Source organism: Prenolepis imparis, unplaced genomic scaffold (assembly GCF_030444845.1).
Source record: "Prenolepis imparis isolate NDT839.2.m4 unplaced genomic scaffold, iyPreImpa1.0 SCAF_10, whole genome shotgun sequence".
NCBI classification, from domain to species: Eukaryota; Metazoa; Arthropoda; class Insecta; order Hymenoptera; family Formicidae; genus Prenolepis; species Prenolepis imparis.
The window spans coordinates 16,877,114-16,901,112 of NW_028141168.1; the positions used below are offsets into that span (position 1 = coordinate 16,877,114).

At 32.3% G+C, this 23,999-nt stretch overlaps 2 protein-coding genes across 5 annotated transcripts in view; one reads left to right on the forward strand and one right to left on the reverse strand.

Annotated features, from left to right (window-relative positions):
* Window positions 1-23,999, reverse strand: part of Jdp (DnaJ domain-containing protein) — a 45,802-nt gene that overhangs the window by 18,195 nt on the left and 3,608 nt on the right. For both annotated transcript variants that reach the window (XR_014426165.1, XM_083047419.1), the window contains exons 2-5: window positions 23,565-23,848; window positions 23,389-23,463; window positions 23,004-23,288; window positions 22,801-22,846 (exon numbers count right to left, since the gene is read on the reverse strand). Coding sequence is in view for 1 of the 2 variants with exons in the window: in XM_083047419.1 (XP_082903545.1) it covers window positions 22,801-22,846; window positions 23,004-23,179 (222 nt within the window). In the remaining variant the exon portion in view is untranslated. The remainder of the gene's footprint in view (window positions 1-22,800; window positions 22,847-23,003; window positions 23,289-23,388; window positions 23,464-23,564; window positions 23,849-23,999) is intronic.
* Window positions 1-23,999, forward strand: part of Stumps (DBB domain-containing protein stumps) — a 28,063-nt gene that overhangs the window by 2,537 nt on the left and 1,527 nt on the right. Inside the window, exons 2-18 of one of the 3 annotated variants that reach the window (XM_083047406.1) lie at window positions 1,585-1,638; window positions 2,913-3,330; window positions 3,522-3,722; window positions 3,946-4,217; window positions 16,349-16,502; window positions 16,605-16,992; window positions 17,076-17,372; window positions 17,595-17,730; window positions 17,819-18,009; window positions 18,598-18,667; window positions 19,002-19,313; window positions 19,593-20,036; window positions 20,132-20,245; window positions 20,440-20,534; window positions 20,814-21,033; window positions 21,208-21,342; window positions 21,424-21,783. In XM_083047406.1, the coding sequence (XP_082903532.1) occupies window positions 1,629-1,638; window positions 2,913-3,330; window positions 3,522-3,722; window positions 3,946-4,217; window positions 16,349-16,502; window positions 16,605-16,992; window positions 17,076-17,372; window positions 17,595-17,730; window positions 17,819-18,009; window positions 18,598-18,667; window positions 19,002-19,313; window positions 19,593-20,036; window positions 20,132-20,245; window positions 20,440-20,534; window positions 20,814-21,033; window positions 21,208-21,342; window positions 21,424-21,783 (3,817 nt within the window). In that variant the 5' untranslated portion in view covers window positions 1,585-1,628. Of the gene's footprint in view, window positions 1-1,584; window positions 1,639-2,912; window positions 3,331-3,521; window positions 3,723-3,945; window positions 4,218-16,348; window positions 16,503-16,604; window positions 16,993-17,075; window positions 17,373-17,594; window positions 17,731-17,818; window positions 18,010-18,597; window positions 18,668-19,001; window positions 19,314-19,592; window positions 20,037-20,131; window positions 20,246-20,439; window positions 20,535-20,813; window positions 21,034-21,207; window positions 21,784-23,999 lie in introns of all 3 variants that reach the window. The other 2 variants (XM_083047405.1, XM_083047404.1) reach the window with 2 other exon arrangements.

A 23,999-nucleotide genomic window follows, 5' to 3' on the forward strand; every position in this document is an offset into this window, starting at 1 on the left:
CTTAATTAAATTCTTAATGTTATATTATTATACTTCCTAAGAATTTATAAAATGGTCGCATTTTTTAAAAGAATTATACAGCATTTTTATTTCTTTAGTCGGTCCATATTTGGGTGAAAAAGTATATGAAAATGCTTAACTTTTCATGGGTACGATCACCCTTTTTCCCTCTCTCTCTCTCTTTCTCTCTTTTTCTCCCTTTCTATTTATCTCTGCCTCTACCAGGCACGTTCTGCCTCTCCCAGTTATACGAAAATAGTAACTGCCATCGTTGCAGCAACTATGAGGGCAGAAAATTGTCGCGGAGTCGCGTGTATTCGCTGAACTAAATTCGAGGAAACGCACAGATTCTCGGTTAATTTCATCAATTACAATCAGTGAATTGAGGAAAATAATGATTATATAAGCTTAATATAATTCAAGAAAAATTGCAACTTTTCGTGTAAAAAGCCCTGTGACGTTCGAAGCTCTTCTAGTGATGATTTGTTGATAATAAAAAAAAACAGTAAATTAAATTTCAAATTAATTAAATTTTACAAAAACATTAAATGTTAAATATTAATTATAGTTTTGCGCCAACCTTCTTTCTACGCACGTTAAAAATGTGAAAATTTTATTACAAATTTCATAATAAAAGGGATTGAAAGAAATAAGCGCGTGTTTGATAAAAATATGTGGCTGTCTCCATTCACAGAGTTATTTTACAGAAAATTGTCAAACACGATAATTTTTCAGAATTATTTTTTAAGAAAGTAGAGTTAAACATTTACGAGATGTAATGATGTTAATTTACGAGATTGACTTTACGGATGGGGAAAAAAAAATCTGTTCGTTAAAGGAGAGATTTCCTCCTGCAAAGCACCGTGATAGGTATCGTCCATAACAGCAGCGGATGAGACGCGGAGAACAACGTGATGCAGAGAACAACTTGATAATGTCGCGTGCATAACATATGAATGAGTCGCGTTCGCTCTCGACCCCCATTTCTCCGTTCTCCACCCCCTTCTGCATGTAAGTGTAAACGGGTCGTGAGAGACGATGCGCGCCTCTCTCACCGTGCTAAATATAATATTCGCGCGTATTTTCAGCGATGAATGAAAGCGCCGACAGACACTCGTAGATTTTCCCACGTATGATTTTCTGAATCAAAAGGGAAAGAGTCGCGACTGTGATAACGATCTCTCTAATGTCGAAATGTCTATATAAATTTTCGGTACGCCTTAAGAGCGAGTCGAAAATAACGCGGAAAATAAACAAATATGATTTGTACTTGGAAGCCAACACAAAAATCAAAAGTTTGTTTAGAAAAAAAATTTGCAGATATTATACAAAACACACTTTTGGTAGAAAAACAGTTCTGTTGAGATAGATATTCTTCTAGTCACTCCTGAACGATGACTGTAGTCATCAGAACAAATCAAAGTAATAAATAAATAAATTAGTTAATTAATTAATTAATTTTTAAGTATTTGTCTCTCTCAAATAATTTTACAAAATATATCTAATAATTTTACTCTTCCTTTTTCGTTTCTCTGAAATATTTACGTACAATAACCAATAACATAAGTTTATTTTATATTGCAGGTATTCGCGGCATTCAACTGAACGTTTCTACAGAAAAGATCGCCATGGCAGTCGGTGAGTTTTATTTTTTCCCGCATGCAGCAATTGCAAAGATCGTAGAGATTGCATACAGATCTTAACGATGCGACATTCGGTACGCGAGTCACGCCGTTTACGCATAATCACGCGTCTCTCACATCTCTCATTTTCATTCGCAGACAAACGGTAGCCTACCCGCAACATTTGTTGGACAAAACCGCAAGCCATAATTCACAATGTAATTTCACGCAGTATCAGATTTAAATTCACGAGGTTAATATATGTAATAACACAAGAAATTCGGATATACTCTTCTATTTTTCTTATCTGACACAATATATATAATTTTAATTATTTAAATTAAAGATAAATTATTTGTCGAGATATTTTTCTCTTTAAGATGTGGCAGTTGAATATAACTCAATTTATACACACGAAGAAAAATAATTCGCCGACACAGCATCACTAGATAATCCTACAGTATCGAGAAGTATACTAAATGAGAAAAAAACATAAGAATAAAATGCAAATAATGAGAATAGATATAATTTCGTACAAATATAAATTACATAAACACTTATCCCATTAATGCCCTTTGTTGGGGAGTAAGAGCGCGAATATTGCAAATCGGGGTGATGTATTTCCGGTGCAGCTTATACGTATTCCTGCCGGGGCTCACCGGGTGGGGGGAAACAATGCAACGTCCGGTTCGGTGTATCCCCCCACCATGGTCGAATCCAATGGTAATCGTAGGAAGGCTCGTTCATGGTGTCCCATGAACGTAATTCAGCTCCCACAGTCACAGGTAGACCCTCTATTAGCATAGTCGCGGCTATAACGCGGACTCGGACGTGATAACCGGCGATAGACGTGATAAGAGCAACGTCGCGTGAAACGGCACATTTAAATGCGGATTAGAAGAACGTATTTTTTTTTTTTTTTTTTGCAAGATCGTGTTGAAAGAATTGCGCGCACAGCATCCATCCAGATAAATCTGTATTTCTTGATGCGACGCGAAAAATCGATTCAATCGGACATCATATCGGACTAATTAATCAATTCAAAAGTGAGAATCGAGCAACGTCCTTTACAATTAAAATCAACTGTATGCAACTTTTAATTATACTAATAATGGATTATTATGATGGACATATTTCATGGGAATCCGCGCAATTTTTAAAAATTGCGGACCTGCGGCTTAATAAATAATTTTTCGCAGAAAGCCATAGACCCACGCAAAGAAGAGAATAACGAATCAGTGCGAGATTGAGTTTGTGTGACCCGGATCCGTTCGATCCGCATGTTTACAGATAATCCGTCGTACTTCTCGCTGTCGGGCGGGACATCGTCGTCGACGAAGACGACGACGACGACGACGTTGACATCCCCGACGTCGCCCAGGGGTCACGGCAGCGGCTTCTCCGCCTTATTTCGACGGAGAGCCTGCGGCAAGATGGGCGCGGCTTCCTCTCAGGGTGGCATCTCGGAATCCACGTCCAGCGTGCATCACGAGAGTCGTGGCAATGTGTCGGGGGCATCGACGCCGGAGGAGCGGGTCCCGATGCTGTCGCGAAATGGCGCGAACCAGCCATCCGGCAAGAGGAGAAGCTTCCGGAATCTCTTTAGATCCGTGAGCGCGAACGCGGAACACGAGAGGACTCAAAAGTTCCTTAAAGGCGACCCGAGACCATCTGACGTCGCGCCGCCGTCGCCCTATTTGCCCCATAGGTAAATATCGCTCTTTGATAAGGATATAATCCTTTGACGAGATGTTGATTATAATTGTTGTATTATATAATTCAAATAAATGCAATTTTATTTATTTAATATTGTGGAATTGTAACTCTTTAGCAAAAAGTACCAATCGCGAATTGCAAGAGTATGAATAATAATGAAAATATATTTGTCTGTCGATGCAGATCGCATTCGCATTCTGAGAGAGATCGACATCGTCCTGGTCGAGGCAGGAGAGTCCTGAAATCCGCTAGCGAACTTCTGTCTAATGATATGGTTTACTGTGGTCTAACGGGGGGTAATTCTAAGAATCATAATGGCAGCGATGACAACAGCAATGACGATGACGATACCGCAGAGGTCTTCCTCGGTGTGGACGATGCCAGGTTAATAAAAATTTATCACTTTATCTATTCGAAAAACGTCATTCTTTATCAATTGTACTATATATGTTTGTATAATTAAACCTCAAATTTTATTCATTATATATACATATACGTATATAATAAATCAAAAAATATTATACAAATTGTATATACATATATATTTCTTTCATTACATTATCAAATATAATCTGTTTGAAATAAACTATGGAAATTTTTTTTCCAGGTATTACAATCTTTCCTCCACTTTTCCTACGACTGGCTCAACCGCTTGCCAAAGAAGACACTCGATCGGCACTTTTCTCGAAAAAGAAGCGAGCATATCTAGTAACACGACCCCTGGACGACAAACGGGAGGATGTAGAAATCTGTTAGAAGCAGATGCAGTGACAGCTCCGGCACCGGTCGACGATATTGATGGTGCTTCATGTAACGAAGGCAGACAAACGTCTTGCAACAGGAATAGACGAAGAAGACACAAGAGCTCATTTAATAAAGGTAAATATCAATCAACATAGATTTTCTCTTATCGATTTTGATACATGTTCTTCATGTACTCTCAATTATCAATTCAATAATATCGCCACAAATATCGATCAATTGCTAAAAAATTATCAGACTAATAATAATTAAGCATGACATCGAGTTTGATACAAATCCGAATCAGTTCCAATTTCAATATAGATTTAATATAAAAGTACTGCTTTTTCAAAGTAGTCATAAATAAAAAATTTGAAACTACCTAAATAAATTCAAATCTGTTTGTAAGATATTTATTCTCGTCTCGAATTATAATAATGTTGCAAAAAAGAAATCTGGTTTTTTAGTCAACAAATCTTATACTCGGATATCAGACAAATTTAATTTTGATCAAAAGTATTTCTTTTTACGCGCATATAATTTTTGAAATGGCACAAAATCATTGAGAAAGTAATTGAGGTAGTCGCATGCATTTTTTTTTCATCGCGGATAATGATGATTATAATTTCTATGACGAGAGGAGAGTGCACTTGCGAGTGAAGAGTTGTCGCATTCCCACGTTACATCTGTCACACGCCCGCATGAATCACGCCTGCATGTTATAAAAGTCGGAGCATTGCGACACAATTTCGATCGTTTTAACGCATCGATTGTTCGCCAATTTCCATTTAGATGACACTTTCGCGGGCCATTCTAGCTTTAATTATGTCACTGCAGTGGTGATTGTCGTACTTTTATTGGGCAATTCTTATATGAAAAGAACTAAACACTATAGGTACTCTGTATATGAGAGAAACGTGTAAAATTGTCTTTTATTCCAAGTTTGTTTCATTAATCAATTTTAGTTTTTAATTTAGATGAAGTACATTACATTCTGCTCCTATTGAGAAAAATAATATTGTGAAAATTATCATTTCGATCAAAAGTCGATAATATACTTAATCTTAAAAAATAATTGAAATTGATTAAAGAAAACAATTATATGTTAAATTAAAGAAGATTTTTTTGTTATTTCGGGGATATAAAATTAGTTCTTTTATGTTATGTCGTAAAAAAAATAATATGTATTTCTTTCTCTTGTTATTAATGTATTTATATTTCTATAAGTCTTGATCAAAATTTAATCAAAAAATGTCTGTAAACGAGGAGATATATTATCAGCAATAACAATAATATTACTAATCATTTAATCGTATATTTAAGAGTTTTTAAAAATAGATATTTTAAATATTTAATATTATAATTATATCATTAGTTATTCAACTCGCGCACAATCGCCTGTAAAATCCGAATCAAAGTTAAACCAAACAACCAAAGAAGAGTATCCGGTAATCTCGCGATCGCGTAAGAGATAAAATCAGGGACTGGTTCGCAGATGAACGCGCAGGTCGGATAAGGTCCGGAAGTTCACAACCTTTAGTATTCGACGAACAACTTCGTCCTTTTCCGATGTCGTGTCGATTCGCACACACATACATACATGTATGCACGTAGGACACATATGCATATGGCCATAAAACTCCGAAATTTACGACGTTACGTGAACGGTTACACGGACAACGGAAGATTCTCTGATGTGCATATGAAATCAATTTTTCCTTAACAAAAATGTCTAAGCATTTACAGTATTAGAATTTATAAGAAAAATTTTTAATTATTTGTAAATCAAGTTTTTAGACATTGCAATATATCTTAAATAAAAAAAATCCTTATTATTCAATTAAATTACTACTAAATTTAATTTCTTTTTAATTTCATAATAAAATATAATTTAATAATATAAAATTTAATAATAAAAAAATACTTATACATAAAGTTTAAATCTATGAAATATTAACTATTAATATACTACATAAAATCTTAAAGTGCAAAATCATTCTATATAAGAATATTATTTTAATAAATTTTTTTTTTAACTAGTGTAGATGTCAGTATATTAAAAGCTTAATATAAATTATGATAACTGTTTAGAATTAATATTTTGATTAATATTATTTGTGCAAAGAATATCCGTAAATAAAAAAAAGAACGTAAGATATGATGATACTTCACATATGTGTGTAAACCATCAAGCGTATTTCTTAATTAAGAAAGTAAAGCATGTAAGGTTGTAACACATATGCTTTTAACAAAGAAGATGCGACCTCGACCAGCATCCGGCCATTCTTTAATTACAGCCGGAAATGAATCGTATTCATGCAACAGACAAAAATAGCAATTTTATTTGCATTATCGGCAATAAAATCTGTGTAAAATATGCATAAATAAATAAGACAACGGTCCATATATCTCATGGTAAACATGATAATCTCCGTTATCAATTAATTGACTCAACAATTGGGTCAAATCAACACATCCGGTGAAGAGAAATAATATCTATATATCTCTACTCGTTAAATTATAAATCAAATGTAATTTTTAACCTGCTTTTTGATAACGCAGAAGACGAGAATTTTTATGCAAAAAAATTATAAAATAAACTTTTGAAATTATTTTCATTCGAATGTATAAAAAAAAACGATTCAACCAGCGTTAACCCATTTTCTTAAAGACCCATTTATTTACAGAAGGTGAGGAAAGATAGATAATCAAATGTATTTCTAAAGTTTAGATTCGTTTGGGGATGTCTGTGTTTTCACGTATCTTCCGTTGCAAGCGTTGCAAAGCGTGTCGTTGCCGACACGAAACGGAAATATCCGTCCATATGTTGACACGAGGTCACAGACGGTTATACTGGCGTACGTCTTATGGCCTCATCGAAAGAATACGTTTCTCTATGCCGTAAATTCTCTTTTCCCGTCTGGAGAAAAAACCATATGCTTCGAATTCTATTTTTCCGTCTAAAGGAAAAAGAGTGATTACATTTTGCTCTTTTTGAAATTAAAAAATCTCAACTATAGTAAAATATTTTTCACTTAATATATAATTTATAAAAATATTATTAATTTCTCCATTTTCAAAGTTAATTTTTTTTTTAACAAAATCTTGTACCACGAAATTTTATTGTATACGTTTTCGACGTACCTTCTTATATATACATAAAGGGAGACTTATCCCTCCTCAGTTATGTCACTAATAATAAAATCTAATATAATAAAATCTAATATATACCTATAGAAGCGAGGGAACCAGTTACACAACGTCTTTCACATTGACTTGCATAAATTTACGAAAATACGTATTATATATGTGTTGCAAAGGCCAACTTGCAGCGCACGATATCCAACAAAATGGATGTGCTGAGCGATAAACCGAGTCGCATAAATCTATTGAAAGACAGAGAGGGGTCAGTAACCGCGAGATTAAGCATTCTGCCAGCATATTCGAATCTATCCTCATATTATTTACCGGTTGTACTTCCTGGTGTTACCCCAGCGCAGATCTAATGCTTCCGGCGCTGACAGTTAACTTCCAGGAGGCGTCACGTCGTACCGATCTCTCCGACATGATAATAAATCATGCTTCACAAATCATTAATTCAAAGACCATTATACTCGATTCAATTAATCGGACAATTTTAATGCATAATAATTAAATATAATCCTCCGTCTTTTATATATTTTGATGACAAATAGTATATCGCGATCTCGAGAAAAATTTTTTTCATCTTTATTTTCATCTTTATTTTTATCTTGATTTTTTTACCATACGCGTATGGATAATAAAATTGCCAGATAATACATCTTCGTGGAATTAATCATCATTAATTATCTTCCTCTCAAACCTCGAGTTCTAAAATTGTGTTAATTAAACCGTTTGGATCGCAGCGGTAATTAGTGCAATTAGCGTCTGCGTCTGCATATTGAGTTGTGTTCTACTTGTTGTATATCTGCGCATTTATTTTGTTCGAATTTACTAAGGATTATCGTGAGACGGCACGATATGTATGTTCGAGGAACGACGAAAACATCCGGATGAAAAGAGAAAGGGTACCCTTTTGCTTCGATATTTATCTCCCTACTATAAACGTTTACGTTCTCCGAGATTTTGTCCAGAAACCTAAGAAAAGCGAAACTTTTGTAAACTGCTTGAAACTGCGAATTCTTTATACCTTTCAATTCTAATGTATGAAAAGAATCTAGTTTAAGAATTTTCAAATATTATGACCGAAGAAAAAAATCGACAAAACGGGAGCTAATCTTTCCATAAAAAAAAAGTTTTATTCAAAACTTATCCAAATATATAACTTAAGAAATATTTTTTAATCGGCTCTCAATATTAATAAATAAATAAATATGATGTTTTAGAAGTCGGCCAATAGAGCCAAGCGCGAAAATTTATTTTTAATTTTTCGGAACAGTATCTCTTGGTTTGAGATTACTGAGTTCCATTGATTAATTATTAATTAACCTCGAACTTACAACGGAAAAATAGGCGAGAAAAATATTGGTCCGAAAAGGTTAATTAATAATTAATCAATGGAACTCAGTAATCTCAAACCAAGAGATACTGTTCCGAAAAATTAAAAATTAATTTTCGCGCTTGGCTCTATTGGCCGACTTCTAAAACATCATATTTATTTATTTATCCAAATATATATTTAATAATATTTATCCAGAAATCAGAGCTCACACATATAATTATCCAGAATTCTTGCAAAATTATAAATAATATTAACAAAAGTTTTGCTACTAATAAATATTAGTAAATATGCTACTAATAAATATGTAAATCTTAATATTAAAGTGTATCAAAAAATATTAATATAACATCATCATTGAAACGTAATACTTCATAAATATATAAAAATATTTTTATCTCAATTTTTTTAATTCTTAATTAAAAACAGAACCACAATCGTGTGTACAAAAACTAAAAGATAAAAGACTGATTAAATCTATAAAATAAAATATGTTTCGCGATCGAAATGACGATATCGAAAATTTATCTGCTGAAAATATACATTGGATTCGTTTTATTTGGAACGTCAATTTAGATTCGTGCTCGAAAAGGGATTCGAGAGGCGCGATCGAAACGACCATCAAGTACATAAACGAGCTTTGATTGGTCAATACGCGATGTCCGGTAACTACGATTTATTAGCCAAAAGTTGCACACATCCGCAGTTATTCTTCGATAACTCTCATTCGATCTCTCCAATCATCCGCGAGTCGCGATCGAATCACATTTGTCATCAAACTATACATATCTAGATAAAAAACGTTTAGAAAATAAAATCTTTTCTGCGAATTATTGCAGGCTTATATCATTATATAATAAAATAAAAGCATAATTTTAATAATTTCTAATTATGCCTCTCTTCATTATAATGTAATTAATTTGAAATTTTTGAAAGGCAACTTTATTTTAAATATTGCACGTATAACACAGGATTAGATCCGAGCCATGCCTGTGTAAAAAATAAATGTTTTATCAAGTGTATCAATAAAATATATGTGTAACAATAGAATATATGTATGTGTATGTACGTATATATCCAAAACCGGTGAATAGTTTCACTATATTTCTTTTTTTGCAGATTTATATTTCATAATTTCGAAATGTATAAAAGTGACAAGCTGAAAAAATTCAGGAAAAGCTTTTCTATGTTAATATTAAACATCAAATATATAAAAGTGAATGAGATATGTCGTCATATTTCATTTCGTTGAAAGGTTTATTAAAATCTTTTTAGAAATACGATTTAATTTCGATACTTCGATACTTTGATTTTCTACATCGGCAAATGTATAACAAAGACTAGATTATCGATGAGGAAACGCATATTTTTATTCTTTTAAAAAAAAGTAGAAAAAAAAACAAGATTTAAAAATTATTTATAAACAGATTCTTTTCTTAAAATCTTAAATCTCTGAATTTGTGAAGAAAGAAAAAACTGGATTTCAAATTGATCAAAGAATTCATAAGTAAAAAATTTGCCGGATTTGTGACATTACATATGTACATATACATATACATATATATCACACAGTAATTGCTTAACAAATTTAAAATCATTTTTATGAAAGAATTTCTGAGACATACAAGATGAAACACTTTAAAAGAAATCCGATAAGAAAAATAAAATTCATGATTAAAAATAATAAGCTATTCTTCAGATTCTGCTGTATCATTGGATCATAGTTCATTGAAAGATTAAATCTCGGTATAAGCTTGTTAGAATTTCCAACATATCCTTTCTCAAAGATCCTAGCTAAATATAACCAGCGCCAGAATGGTTAATGCGGCTCATTTCTCTAGATAATATCTACAAATTTATTTTTCTATAAATAAAAATAAAGTATAAACAAAAAAATAATTGTAATAAGTAAAAGATTTTGTTAAATATTGTATTTTTTAAGAAATATATGAATGCACAAAAACATCATTATTTGTACTTTTAAAATTTAATTCTCGAAAATTTCTTTAATATTAATCTTAATTTGTAATTAATGCGTTTCTCGATGTTTTCGTTAAGGAAAAATTGATTTCAAATTGATCAGGGAATTTGTGTATAAAAAAAATGTCTCGGTCTAGCGTCTGGGATATAGCCTACATAACCGAAGCTTGCGGTTCAATTATAAAATTTTATCGGTCATTATTCCTCGTAACGACTAATGATTCTCTTGTCAGTCGAGATTTCCGAGAAAGCGAGGAACCTATAAATGCCGCCGAGTTATCGTCTCTTTCGTCCCTCCGAGAAATTTATAAACAGCACATATGCCCCGAATGCAACAGTTAAATGCATCGCGCTGCGTTGGCGTATATGCGATTTTGTATCCGTTTTGCATTCTCGCAATACATTTCCATCGCCTTTTCCGTCACAAAAATAGCCCCAGCATATTCGTTAGTTTGTACGTTATTTCTGAATTTATTAAGATAGCTACGCCTATGAAAATGATCAGTTAAAAAAAAACATAAAAATCATTCAATATTTTCGCTAAATAAAAATATTCTTTTCACTATTTATATTTTCATCGGTGTGCGCATATCACAGTATCGTACCCCCGTAATTATTAATCAATCTGAATTTCTCTTTTCTGTAAATAGCATATCGCAAAACGATTGTCTTAAACCTTTTTGGTATCGCAGTATAATTTTATAAAATCTAAATAAGCATGGAAATTAAACAAGTCAATTTCCTTTCAAGTCAAATTTAAGATGAAACACTGCCCATCCAAATCTCAGCACTCAATGAGCCATGTACGATGCAAATGTAACGGAGATAATGTCGAGTGTAAGATACGAGGAACTCTCGTAGACCTCAAGACGATTATTATTCCCTAATCGGTCCCTCGAGTCTACCGAATGACTCAGTCTCCTCCTCTAATCTGATTAATTGAGACAGTCTAATTTCTTTGTATCAACTACGTGGTCACACATATGCGACATATTGTATACTAGAAATAAACGTACAAAATTGTACAATTCTGCATTAAATAACTATATTAAATCATCGAATTTTTCTTCGGACGTTATACAAAAAGATTTTAAAAAAAGAGAAGATATAAGGAAATATAGAAAAAGTTGTGTTTTTCATGTATTCTGTTGCTCACAATCAAATTAATATACATATATACATATATGTACATATAGATAGATTTAAAGGAAGAAATGATAAATAAAAGAGTCGATAAACGACCGCTTTTTAAAAGTCGCGACGCGTAAATTCGGACTTTTGATTCATCTGTGAATAGGCCCTCTGTTTTAGGTCTTCGAATTTAAGAAACTTTGAAGATAGACAAATGAAAAAGGAGCATTATATTATTCTTTATATTTTTTACTTTTATATCATAAAGAGTCTAAACAAGTCCAACAGTATGAGATACCGAAAATACGATTTATGATTAGATATAGAATGTTCCATTTTCAATTAATATGTTCTTATCTACATGCTAATATAGATTATTACAATGAATTGCTTTTATAGTTTTCTTAAAACAATTTTGAAACTCATAGCTTTTGGTTACTAAGTTATTGTGTAACAAGTGCTGCTTATTTATTTATACGAAAATAGCAAATGTAAAATAAAAAATCGCAAAAAAAGCTTATATAAAGTTGAAAACAATTAAAACATAATATGGCTTTTTAATTATTATGATTGGAATAAATAATAATTACATCTAATCTTTTGTTTTTCGTTTTCCGTACTAATCTAAAAAAATACATCTCTCGCATAAAATTCACATAGCATTGAAAAATTTAAATCGTATTTAATATCCAAAAGATTGATATAATAAAAAATTGATATAATATGAAAATATTCTTTATATTTATTTTTTTAATAATTTTTTGTGTTAATAAAGTATCGAATATATAAGAAATGTCTATTTTTTAAATTTCATATAAAACAGATGCAATGCACATTGATAACTAAATTCTGCTGTATTCCGAGATTATTTTATCAGTATAATATATGCTTCAAAAAATCATTCTTTATTGTATATAACTGATAAAATAAAAATTTTTTAAACCATGTGAATTTGATAAAATAAAAATTTTTTAGATAGAAGAAATAGTGTACCAGTAATTCTCTTTCTAAAATATTATAATTTTACAATTAGAAAAGACTTTTTATTATTTCGTTATCGATATGAAAAAGAACAAAATGGATGGATCGCCACGTGGATCCAGAAAATCTCTCTCTACGAATGATATCGTCTTAGCGATGCGCCTGCGCCAGATACAAGCATTGGTCAGTGCATCTCCGAGAAACACTGAAATGTCTACTCAGTCTTGTCGTGCCTTACGTTCGAGATCGGTTTTACGCTCGTGATTCCTGTGTGTGTATATATATATATATTTTTTTTTTATTAAGTCTTTAACATTAATTAAATGTCGGCATAATTTCAATGAGTTTAACTTTCGATACAATATATCCATTAAATTAGTATTAATTAAAAAGTGTATAATAATATTTACTGTATATTATTAAAAAATTATTCTTTAAATTTGAACTTATCAAGATTATATCGATTTATATCGTATTTAATTTTTATTCTTCATAAAAGTGTTTTATCGTCGAATCAATTAAGTGATTCTTTACTTCAACTGTAGATGATACGTTCTTTTCAGTGTTTCGAAATGAGTGGATAAAATTGATAAATTACATTAATCGCATAGAAATATCGTAATAGCAGAAATAGAAATTAAAATGAGGATAAAAGCTGAGGATTATTACGCCAGAAGGAGCGCCGAGTACTTTGGTGATTATTTTTTAATATTATGTCACTTTTATCAATAGCTGTAATAACATTAAGTGCTTAATAAGGGTAAGAGTATAATGAAATTACCTCGCAGAAACATGCTTTTAAATCAAATGGTAATTTAAATATTATTATAAATTAATTACAAATGAGATTAATGTAACATAATTGTATGGAAATATCGCGAGACATCCTATATATTATACAATTAATAATATTTAAAATGTAAAATGTAGGTTCTTGACGATTCACGTGTAATTATAATGTATCTTCTACTATTTTTTTTAAGGCGTCAGCATGTTCTGATTTATCCAATGTAGAATACGCGATATGTTAATCGAATGCAAAACCAATGCTTGGATTGAATACAAATGAGATTGAAGTAGCGCCATTGTTTATACAGACAATTTGTCAGCTGTTTATCCAAAAATTATTTCATTTAGTATTTGAAATTGTAATTACATCTTTAATTATTTATTAATGTATTTCCCTCCAGAGATAATGTTTTTCTAAAATATACATTTCAAATAAAATAAAGAGCAAAGTTTTGTTTTGCTTGCATTTCACAAATATAATATAATGATATAAATATACAAATATATGAATATCCATATTAATTTTTTAACAACTTTTAATTTTTTAATTCTTTTTCTAAAGAAATTAAAAAGTAAAATATATATTTTAAATTTTTAACAATTTTAAAAGAATATATTTACTATTATATATAAATAAAATATAATTGTGAAAATGATAGTAAATATCTTTAGAATTTTTTTCAAAAAAATTTATTTATTAAATTAATTTAAAAAATATCTTAAAACTTTCTTCATTTAAAGTATATATTTTAATCAGGCTCATAAATAATTTATTTTTGAAGAACATGTAAATAATTATCATTATTTCTTCAAAAAGTTTTCTTGATAAATATATAATACAGATAAATTAGACATTTTATACAGGTCTAATAAATTATATTTTAGATCATTTACAAAATGATACGAATAAATTAAACGGACAAAATATAATAAAGCTCTACCTAAATCGCCACAAATTCGAGGGAGACACGAGTGTATAATACTGTCATTGTTCGATGCAGAAACAGACATTCGGATAGAGAGTTTAATATGCATCATGCGTACAAAAAAATTATGGGCATCGCCTAATTCGCCTTTAAAGCTGAGCGTGAAAACAATGCATTCGGGGTGGGGCTTCAGAATAAACGGTACGATTTCCTCTCGAGATATACTTCGAGCAGTCGTACGTCGTCATCCGCCGACTCATCTTCGTCCGATTAAAAGAGACAACAATTTTGTTCCGGGGAAAAAACGTTATCGAAAAATTGTGTGTTACGCAACTGCTAGTAGACATTTCAGTGATCATTAGAATTTGGAAATTAAAACTTTGTAATTAAAACAAAAGCAACGGAAGGAAATACGCGTTTTTAATGCTTTGCCTTTCAAGAACGTATGCAATTGAATTTTTCAAATATAATCAGAAGAAAGAAAAATGATGGCCGATGTCTGCGTTAGCCCTCGACCAAGAAGACGAAACCGGCCAAATTTTTTAAATCTTTACGCATTAACACGTAAGTCAAAGCGAGAAAATATAAATTCTTGAAAATGCATATTATTGCAAGAATTATATTAACGAGAATGTCCCGATAATCGTAAAAGAGCGAATTGTCTTAAAGTAATCTGACATGCGTCTCTTTGAGTGCATTGATCTTTTTACAGCAATTATCATCATCCAAAGAGCGATTCACAATCCACGTGCGTTACAAACCGTATGTATTTTCCGCGATACCATCGTTGTAATTTCTCGTCAAGGTTGTCAGATACCGCTGACAGTTAAAATTGCAATAAAATCTAGAAAACATTACGATAATTTGAAAATAATGCATGATAAAATATTTGCAGTAATATTAAATGTTCAAAGAATAAATTTTTGGAATAAATTTGAAACTTTTTTTGTGCGCGGTCAAACCAGAAATCAATTCTCTGGTCTTGAAATCAAAGTATTAAAACTGAAAACTAAAAGTATTGAAAACGGAAGTCACGCGCTTCACGTATTAGAGATAAAAAAGTTGTTGTAACATTCTGTTAATAGAATAAAAATTACAGAATTGTTTTATTTAACTCTGTCATAAAATATTTTATTCGAAATAGTTTTCAATTAAATTTGTTATTGTGTATAAAAAATTCTATAAAAATATATAAGGCATAAAAAATAGACTAGATGTTCTTTCAATAACTTTTTTATAGTCAATTTAGGGCTGATTTAACGAAAATGTTCATAATATTTTTCTTATGTAAATATTACTATTAAATATAAAAATAAAAATTAGAATAAATAATTATCTGCCGCTACTAATATTCAGTTAGTGTGTATTATATGATATATCAATAATATCACGTTAAGTTTGTTCAATTGATTCAAATTACTGGCAGTATACTGTGTGCTGATTTTACGTTTTAGGAAAGCGTTTCATCATCCTATGGTCATCGTTTTCGCGTGTAGCATGAAATAGCCACATTATCTGTGACATTATTTCATTAAACGTATTATAGTTGCGTCGCGTGTTCCGTGATATGCGTCACCCGAAATTAAACGCATCCCTTGTGCGTCATGACAAACCTAAATCATGCAAGGTTGCTTATGTGACATACATAGAAAACATTCCGTAAATTAAAGAACGATAATAAAGAAATACACTGGGGAAAAAAAAAGCAAACAAATTATTAATATACCCGCTCCAAATAAAAATATTAAATAAAATCAATAAAATACATTATATATAATTAAAATATAATATTATTTTAATAATTATTTATATATTGATAGAATTATGTATAATTCTCAGCTATTTCTAATACTCGGGAAGTAAAAACATTTTGCCTTTCACATCTTCATCTAAAAATATAAGCTTTATTTAATATCCCTATATAAAAAGTATCTTATAGATACTTGAGTCAATTAATTTAATGTTTCAATTGCTTGTTTCAGGGTCGCATTCAACAATCTTATCGAGAGACGGACACGCAGAAGACGATGTCCTCTTTGTCTCTAGCAAGGACAGCGAAGCTTCCAACTTGTGGGTTAATTATTTAACTGCATGTTTCGAGCAAATCAGTCGTCAACAAGGACGACCCCCTTTCAAGTAAGTATGAAATAGAATACCTAGAATATTTTTGAGACCTGATTTGAATAAAAAAAATTTTGAAATCGGAAGAATCTCTAAACCGATAATGTATCGTTTTAGAATACGTCATATGACGATCGAGGAACCGATAGCTCCGAAAATGGAAGAGAAGATCCAATCGTCTCGTCTTCAGATCGTCATCGTGTGTCCGATATTACTGGAACGCATTCGAACCAGTTCAGAAAATGCCGTCCATCTGACCAGTCATCTAGTCGCCGAGAAAGTGTTGGCGATGATGTTAGGAGTACAAGATAATCACATCAACGACACTCATAGATCTAGCCTGATCGCCTACGATCAGTGGAGGAAGTTCTTCGTCAAAGATCAGGACGAGACCTTCGTAAGTGAATTGCTGGGCGCGGCGGTCGCCATTTTGGGCACTATGCCACCACCAGCCCTTAGAAACGACAAAACTGCATTTTCCGTGCATCCGAAAAAGGTCAAACTAGTAAGTAATTGTTGAGAAAAATTATTTTTTTTTCGAAAATATGCATTCCAAGAGTTTAAGATAAAAAATGTACGCATTCGCAGGGGCAGAACAAAATAATCGTTTTATTAAATGATCCATTAAATTCCGAGGATAACGTCTCAGTGGTCGTTGATCGTTGCGGTGACGCTATCAATATAAGCAATGTAAAACGAAGAAATCCTTATGCGCTACAATTTTCAATACCGGAGAGATGTCTCGAAGTATCTATGTTAGTAGGCGTGAGGATATTTAAAAACGGATGTTCGCTCGGAGTTAGGCAAGTCAAGTGTGAAAGCAGACTCAGAGAATTAGATCAGATCCTCAGGGCGCACGATAATCCTCTCGAATTTATGTGTCAGGTAATTTTATTTACACACATGAGAATTAACTTTTAATCCAGTATTAAACTACTCAGTATAAATACATATATAATATATAATTATTTTATAAAATAATTAAAAATTATTTAATAATGGAAAATTATATAAACTATTATTAGGAATAATGGATGTTATGAAATCTTTAGTTTGAAAATTATAGATAATAATAAATAATATTATATTTTTTTTTATTTGTTACAGACTTTTGGCTTTAGCTCTACCGATAGCGAACAGTTGGACAATTGGATGGTCCATGCGTTTCAGAAAAACATCCCACCCAATTTTAATCTCTTATCTACTCCGAATGGTATGGTACCCTCTCACAAAAATTACACGAGTAAGTAACATCTAATTTAATGACTGAATGGAAGTTATGTATTCGAGTCAATTTCATTGCTAACGCGATTTTCGAATTTATTTCGCAGGTCCGGAGGAAAATCCGACGTTGTTACATTTCGCCGCGCGATTTGGTCTAGAAAAACTGGCCTGGCAATTACTAGAATGTCCGGGTGGCGATCTGGCGTGCGACTTGAAAAATGTCTCCGAGTTAACACCGACCGACCTCGCCGAGCAAGCCGGACACGCGAGATTGGCTCATCAACTGCGGGGCTACATGGTACAAAAACCTCGCCTTTAGACCGACGTCGCAAATAGTCGAGCGCAATCGGTACTTTCGCGAGATTTTATTCTTCGCCTCTCTCAAGACTTTTGACGCTTGTTATACGCGTGCTTGCCTTGTGAGGAAAGTTTTAAAAGTATAAAATATACTTCAAAAGAGAAGAAACAAAAACTTTATTTTCATTTAATGAGAAGCTCGTTTCTTATTTATTATTCTTTTACATAATTTCCAAACAACTTCAAAGATTTTGTCTCATTGTCAGTAAAATAATAAAATTTTGAAAGAAATACTTGTTTGAATATTACGTGGAAAAATACATAAAAAGTAAACTTTATTTTAATATATGTCTGGTAAGTAAGAATAAAATTTTTCATTTTTTTCTTTGAAAAGATCTTACTTTTAATCAACTTTCCTTGCTTATCTCGAAGCAAGAATATTTCAAGAAGAAAAATTGCGCGAATTCGCATGTTATTCATTCATACTTTTCAAATCGTAGTCTCGATTAATCAATAAATTAACCGATGTTATTAACTCTGCATTGCATGTTTCGGGCGTGATTTTGGATCCCGGTCGGCGGAAATTCAGCAAATGAACGAGTTCACCAACATGTATAGCTATCTGAAAGTTATAAGCCAGACGAACAACCGATCGACAGGTATTTTATATATATATATATATATATATATATATATATAAACAATATATCGCAATAATAATATTACGAAAATATGTCAGTTCTGTCCGCATTCATTCTAAAAATTAATCTTTTTTCTTAAAATAATGGAAATATCGAAGTTTATTCATTATTAATGACATAATAATATGTAATTCTATATGATAAATAATGGCAAAATAATAATTCTATATATTTATGAAAGAAGACAGAGAGAAACATTCTAGTAAAAATGAATCAATCTCATTCTTGAGAAGTATATGTAATTATAATAATGTACAATTATTCTTGAAAAAAATAATGTAAATGTATTTAGGAACAAATTCAACCACGGATGTCTCGTCAGCGGTTGCGAATGAAACCGGCAGCGAAAAGGAAGATTATTGTCGACCGAGACCTTTGAGCGAAGCTTACTTAGTACCACCGATCGCGAGACCAGTTACGACTCTAATTCCAACTCTACAAACGACGACGAGCGCTAGTACGTCTACGAACAACACTTTAGCAGCGAATTATTCGATCGTACCGGCACCTACGCCAGTAATATTGCCGTCCACACCAACAACCACTGCCATATCGAACGGACTGGATCTATCTTTTCAAGGTTACATGAAAATGCATCCCGCTGGTAAAAGACTCGTTTTTTAATTTTTCATAAAATAATTATAATCATATAATAATTAATTCTTTTTATCATAATGCATTCCCAATGACCAGCATTTTTAAATATTAATATAGATCTTATTTATATAATTCAAATTACATTTTTCTATAAATTATAAAGATTCAACAATTTTATATAGATTACGATAACATTTGTATTTTAATCATTTCTATCTAATCTCATCTTCGAAAGGGGATACATAAATAACAAATATATCTGATGAAAAAAATTCTATATTTGAAGGTTCAAAGATACTTAGCACGAATACAACTAATCCATCGCAATCTCGAACGGGTACACCTATACAAAGTGCTCGTCAAGAATGCCATCAAAATTCGCCAGGAGCACGAGACGAAAATTGCGGTCAAAAGATATGTCAGAATTTTTCCTACAACAGAACGTCGTCTAACAGCAGCACCAAGTCTAGAGAACCGTCAGGTCCTCAAGACGAGCTCTTGGAAATTATAAATGATTTCAAAAATAACGTCTTTACGATATCCGAAGTAGAAAGACTGGTTGAAAACTGGCAAAAGCGAAACGATGTGCAACAAAGTTTCAAAGACAAGCAACGACAGCTTACTGCAATGAGGGAGGAATACGACAGGATACAAAAAAGATTGAAAGAAGAGATGAAGACCCCGACGCCCTTCGACAAGATACGAAAATTCTTCTCCAAAGGAAAGAAAGGCAAGCGTAATCGATTTTAGAATCTTTTCAATCATTTTGATGTGATTATCGAAATGGAATAATAATTCAGATTTTTCTACTAAATTTTGTTACAGATACGAAGGAATCTGTTAGTACTGTCGCTGACACGTCTTCGAAATCTGAAAGTATTAACGGTGGATTAGCTGATCGCAGACCTGTCAGCAGCTTAAGTCTTCGTAGTGTTTCCAGTAAGTATAATCTAACATGAGCATAGTAAGTATAATCTAACATGAGCATAGAGTTCGAGAAATACTTATAAGATATCAGAAAAAGAGATATCTAGAAAGTTGAATATCTTTTAAATATCTTTTAGACCTATTATAATTTATAAATTGCTATGAATAGTTGGACACTTTATTCACGCGTTCATACAATTTCTTAGGTTCGTCCTCATCTGGCAGAATGAGCACTGTCAGTGGCTGCAGTGGTACCAGCTTGGGCGATAGTGGAACCCATTCGGATTCCGACGATAGAAGAGTACGTGCAATATATCAAAAATTAGAACCGATCAATTCTAAATGACTATCAATTTATAGAATAGATCAGAGGAATAAAACAATCACTATCTAAATTTCCCTTATATGTATTATGCTGATATTAAAAATAATATTTAACACGTCAAATATTTTTGATTAAAATTTTTTTATATCGTCTAAGATCAGATCGAAGAGAAAAAATATATTAAAGAAAAATATATGTATATTATAGCGCATAATTTTCTGTTATTAATTATATTTATATTAAAATTACTTTCAGCTTCAAAATGTCAGAGATGAGAAGACTGGCATGACATCCTACGAGATACCACCTGCGCCTAAGCCATTCCCAGGCAGGTATTCACCAGCGTCTGGGTATTCCCCATCACCGACAGTCTCTATCGCGCGTGATTTCGACCTCCGACAAATGCAATCACCATCCAGGGCTGGCGATAACGAGTATTACATCGCGTTTCCACCGTCGGGTTTACCCGTTCATGGTACTTTAGAATTAATTGAATCGTTCATTTCTCTATCCGTTCCAGATATCATTTCGAATTATATGATAACGTAACATAATTGGGAGATATTTATTAGACGTCTTTTTAAACGTTCGTAATATCTAAGATTTCAGAAATATATGAGAATGCAAATCTGCAATTCAATTTTCGCAGCGTTCAAAGCGGACGGTTCGCCGAGGGAACCGGAAACACCGAGCTCGCCTTGCGAACATCCGCGATATCTCGACTTTATTCAGAATGTCTCGTCGGACAAAAATCCAGAAGAAATCGCAGCGACGAAACACACCGGTAACAACAATTATACGAACATCGACCCGTCGACGTCGAATTTTACGCCGCCAATTGCACCACCGGGAATGTGCATTTCAGATTGCACGAGCAACGAAACCGTATCCGCGGATTCTGTTCGCGTAGACTGCGAGATTGCGATCAAAGAGCATCACGTTGACGATACCGCCGAAGCGTCATGTTCCGATATGGCGAAGGTGAAACCGTCTGTCGTCGACGAGGTTGATTCTGCGCTTACTGTTCGAGGTCAAGAGACAGTCGGGATGAAATACGACGAGGGACACGTACCGGCGGACTTGACCAACATTTCGAAAAATACGAATGAGGCCACTGAGACCAGAATGCCGGAATACATGAATCTTGCTAATATGAGTCATGAGGCTGCCAAGATCCTCGGCGCCATACCAAAGAAATTACCTGCACCACCCGTGCCACCGAGAGGTACGATTTATATAATTTAATAGCTAATAGCTTATTAAATATTATGTAATATTATTATTATTATAATATTTAATATTAATTAATTTAATTATAAATTAAATATGATATACTATATCACATAATTATTACGTTATATAATTAATTATTATAATTACATAATTTATATAATTATGTAATTATCTACTTATATAATTTCACGCAGATAATGATTTTGAAACGCGATGTATAATGCAAAGACGTAATAATTATTTTCAACCACGTGCAAAATGAATCACTGACCTATTGCAACGTATTTCAATGCAGTTCTCCAGAAAAAGGTCAAGACAAAATTACAAGAATTTCGTAGAAATCACGATTAAGAAAAATATTTATGATTCACACCAACTTGTTCTTGTAACTCATAACAAACATATGTTAAAAGAAAAATCCTTATTTTCTTTTTTTGCAATTTTTTGCAATTAAAACATTCGAAAAGCTAAGCTGTTGATTATCACACATTAACATATCGAATCAATCGATCATTGAAATACGAGTTTTATTAGTTTTCTCAATGCTATAATGCATAATTTCGCAATTTTAGAAAATATAAATTACAAACAATTAAGATATAAATGTGCATAATATTATATAATTAATTATTATAATTACATAACTTAAATAATTATGTAATTATCTAATTATATAATTTCACGCAGATAATGATATTGAAAACGCATTGTATAATGCAAAGACATAATAATTATTTTGTACCACGTGCAAAATGAATCACTGACTTATTGCAACATAATTATAATTAAAATAGAATAAATAATCTTTTCCTTTTCTAAAAAAGGCATGCAAAGTATAACTGTCAAAAATATTAATCGAGTTTAAAGTATTCTAACATATTATTTAAAACATATTATTTTATTTTATTTTATATTTTAAATAAACTGTCAAACTATTAACTCTCGCCTTTTTTAGAAAGGGATGTTATAATACTTTCAACTCGATTGAAATAAAAAATTTCTCACTCACCGATACGTGCAATAGCAGAGTTGTAGTACACAGCACACACATCGATCTGAAAACAAAATATTCAAATTATGTATACACATGTGTGTGTATGTGGGGGAGGGGGGGGGGAAGGGGTGTATGTGTGTATACAGGGTGTTTTGAAAGTTTTGAAACAGTCGAATATCTCAATACAGTTTAGAAGAGAATGTTTTTATTTTGCATACCTCACAGTTGCCCCGCTGTCGCCCGATGCCTTCCTGGGCCTCCTCCTCCTCTCTTGGTCCATGGTAGCACTCGCGAAAACACGAATAATTCGACGATCGTCCGACACTTTACACGGTACTCTCGACACGCGAAACTTTACACGGCACTCCCGACGCGACGCGTATTTCGCGAACATTGCGCAATGAGAAGAAACGATACGAAAACTATAATCGCACAAATCAACGTCCGTTCGACACTAGAAAATCTCGCAGTCAAACTCGCGCGCAGCTTATCAGCAACGCAACCTGTAACAAATAAAATATACATATATATATATAGAGAGAGATACTTAAACAAAAATTATATTTCTTAAAAGAAATGTTATTATATAATTATTTTGCTTACCTCTCACAGTTGCCCCAGTGTCGCCCGATGCCTCTCCGGGCCTCCTTCTCCTCCTCTCTTATTACTAATGCTTACCTGTAATAACAAATAAAATACATGTATATATAGAGATACTTAAACAAAAATGTAACAAAAATGATGTATTTCTTAAAAGAAATATATATTCATTTTCATACCTTACAGTTGTCCCGCTGTCGCCCGATGCCTCCAGGCCTCCTCCTCCTCTCTTGGTCCATGGTAGCACTCACGAAACTCGCGAAAATACGAATAATTACGATCGCCCGACACTTTACACGACACTCCCGACACGCGAAACTTTACACGGCACTCCCGACGCGACGCGTATTTCGCGTACATTGCGCAATGAGAAATAACGACATGCGAAAACTATAATTGCACGAATCAACGTCCGTTCGACACTCGAGAATTTCGCGGTCAAACTCGCGCGCAGCAATGCTACCTGTAACAAATAAAATAAAATAAAATAAAATAAAATATTACTATTTTAATTTTTATAACATATTATTATTTTAAAATTTAATTAGCAAATTTTCGCTTTATTAATATTTTTTGACAGAAATCAGCTGATTAAAGCGTTAATTTGCTAATTA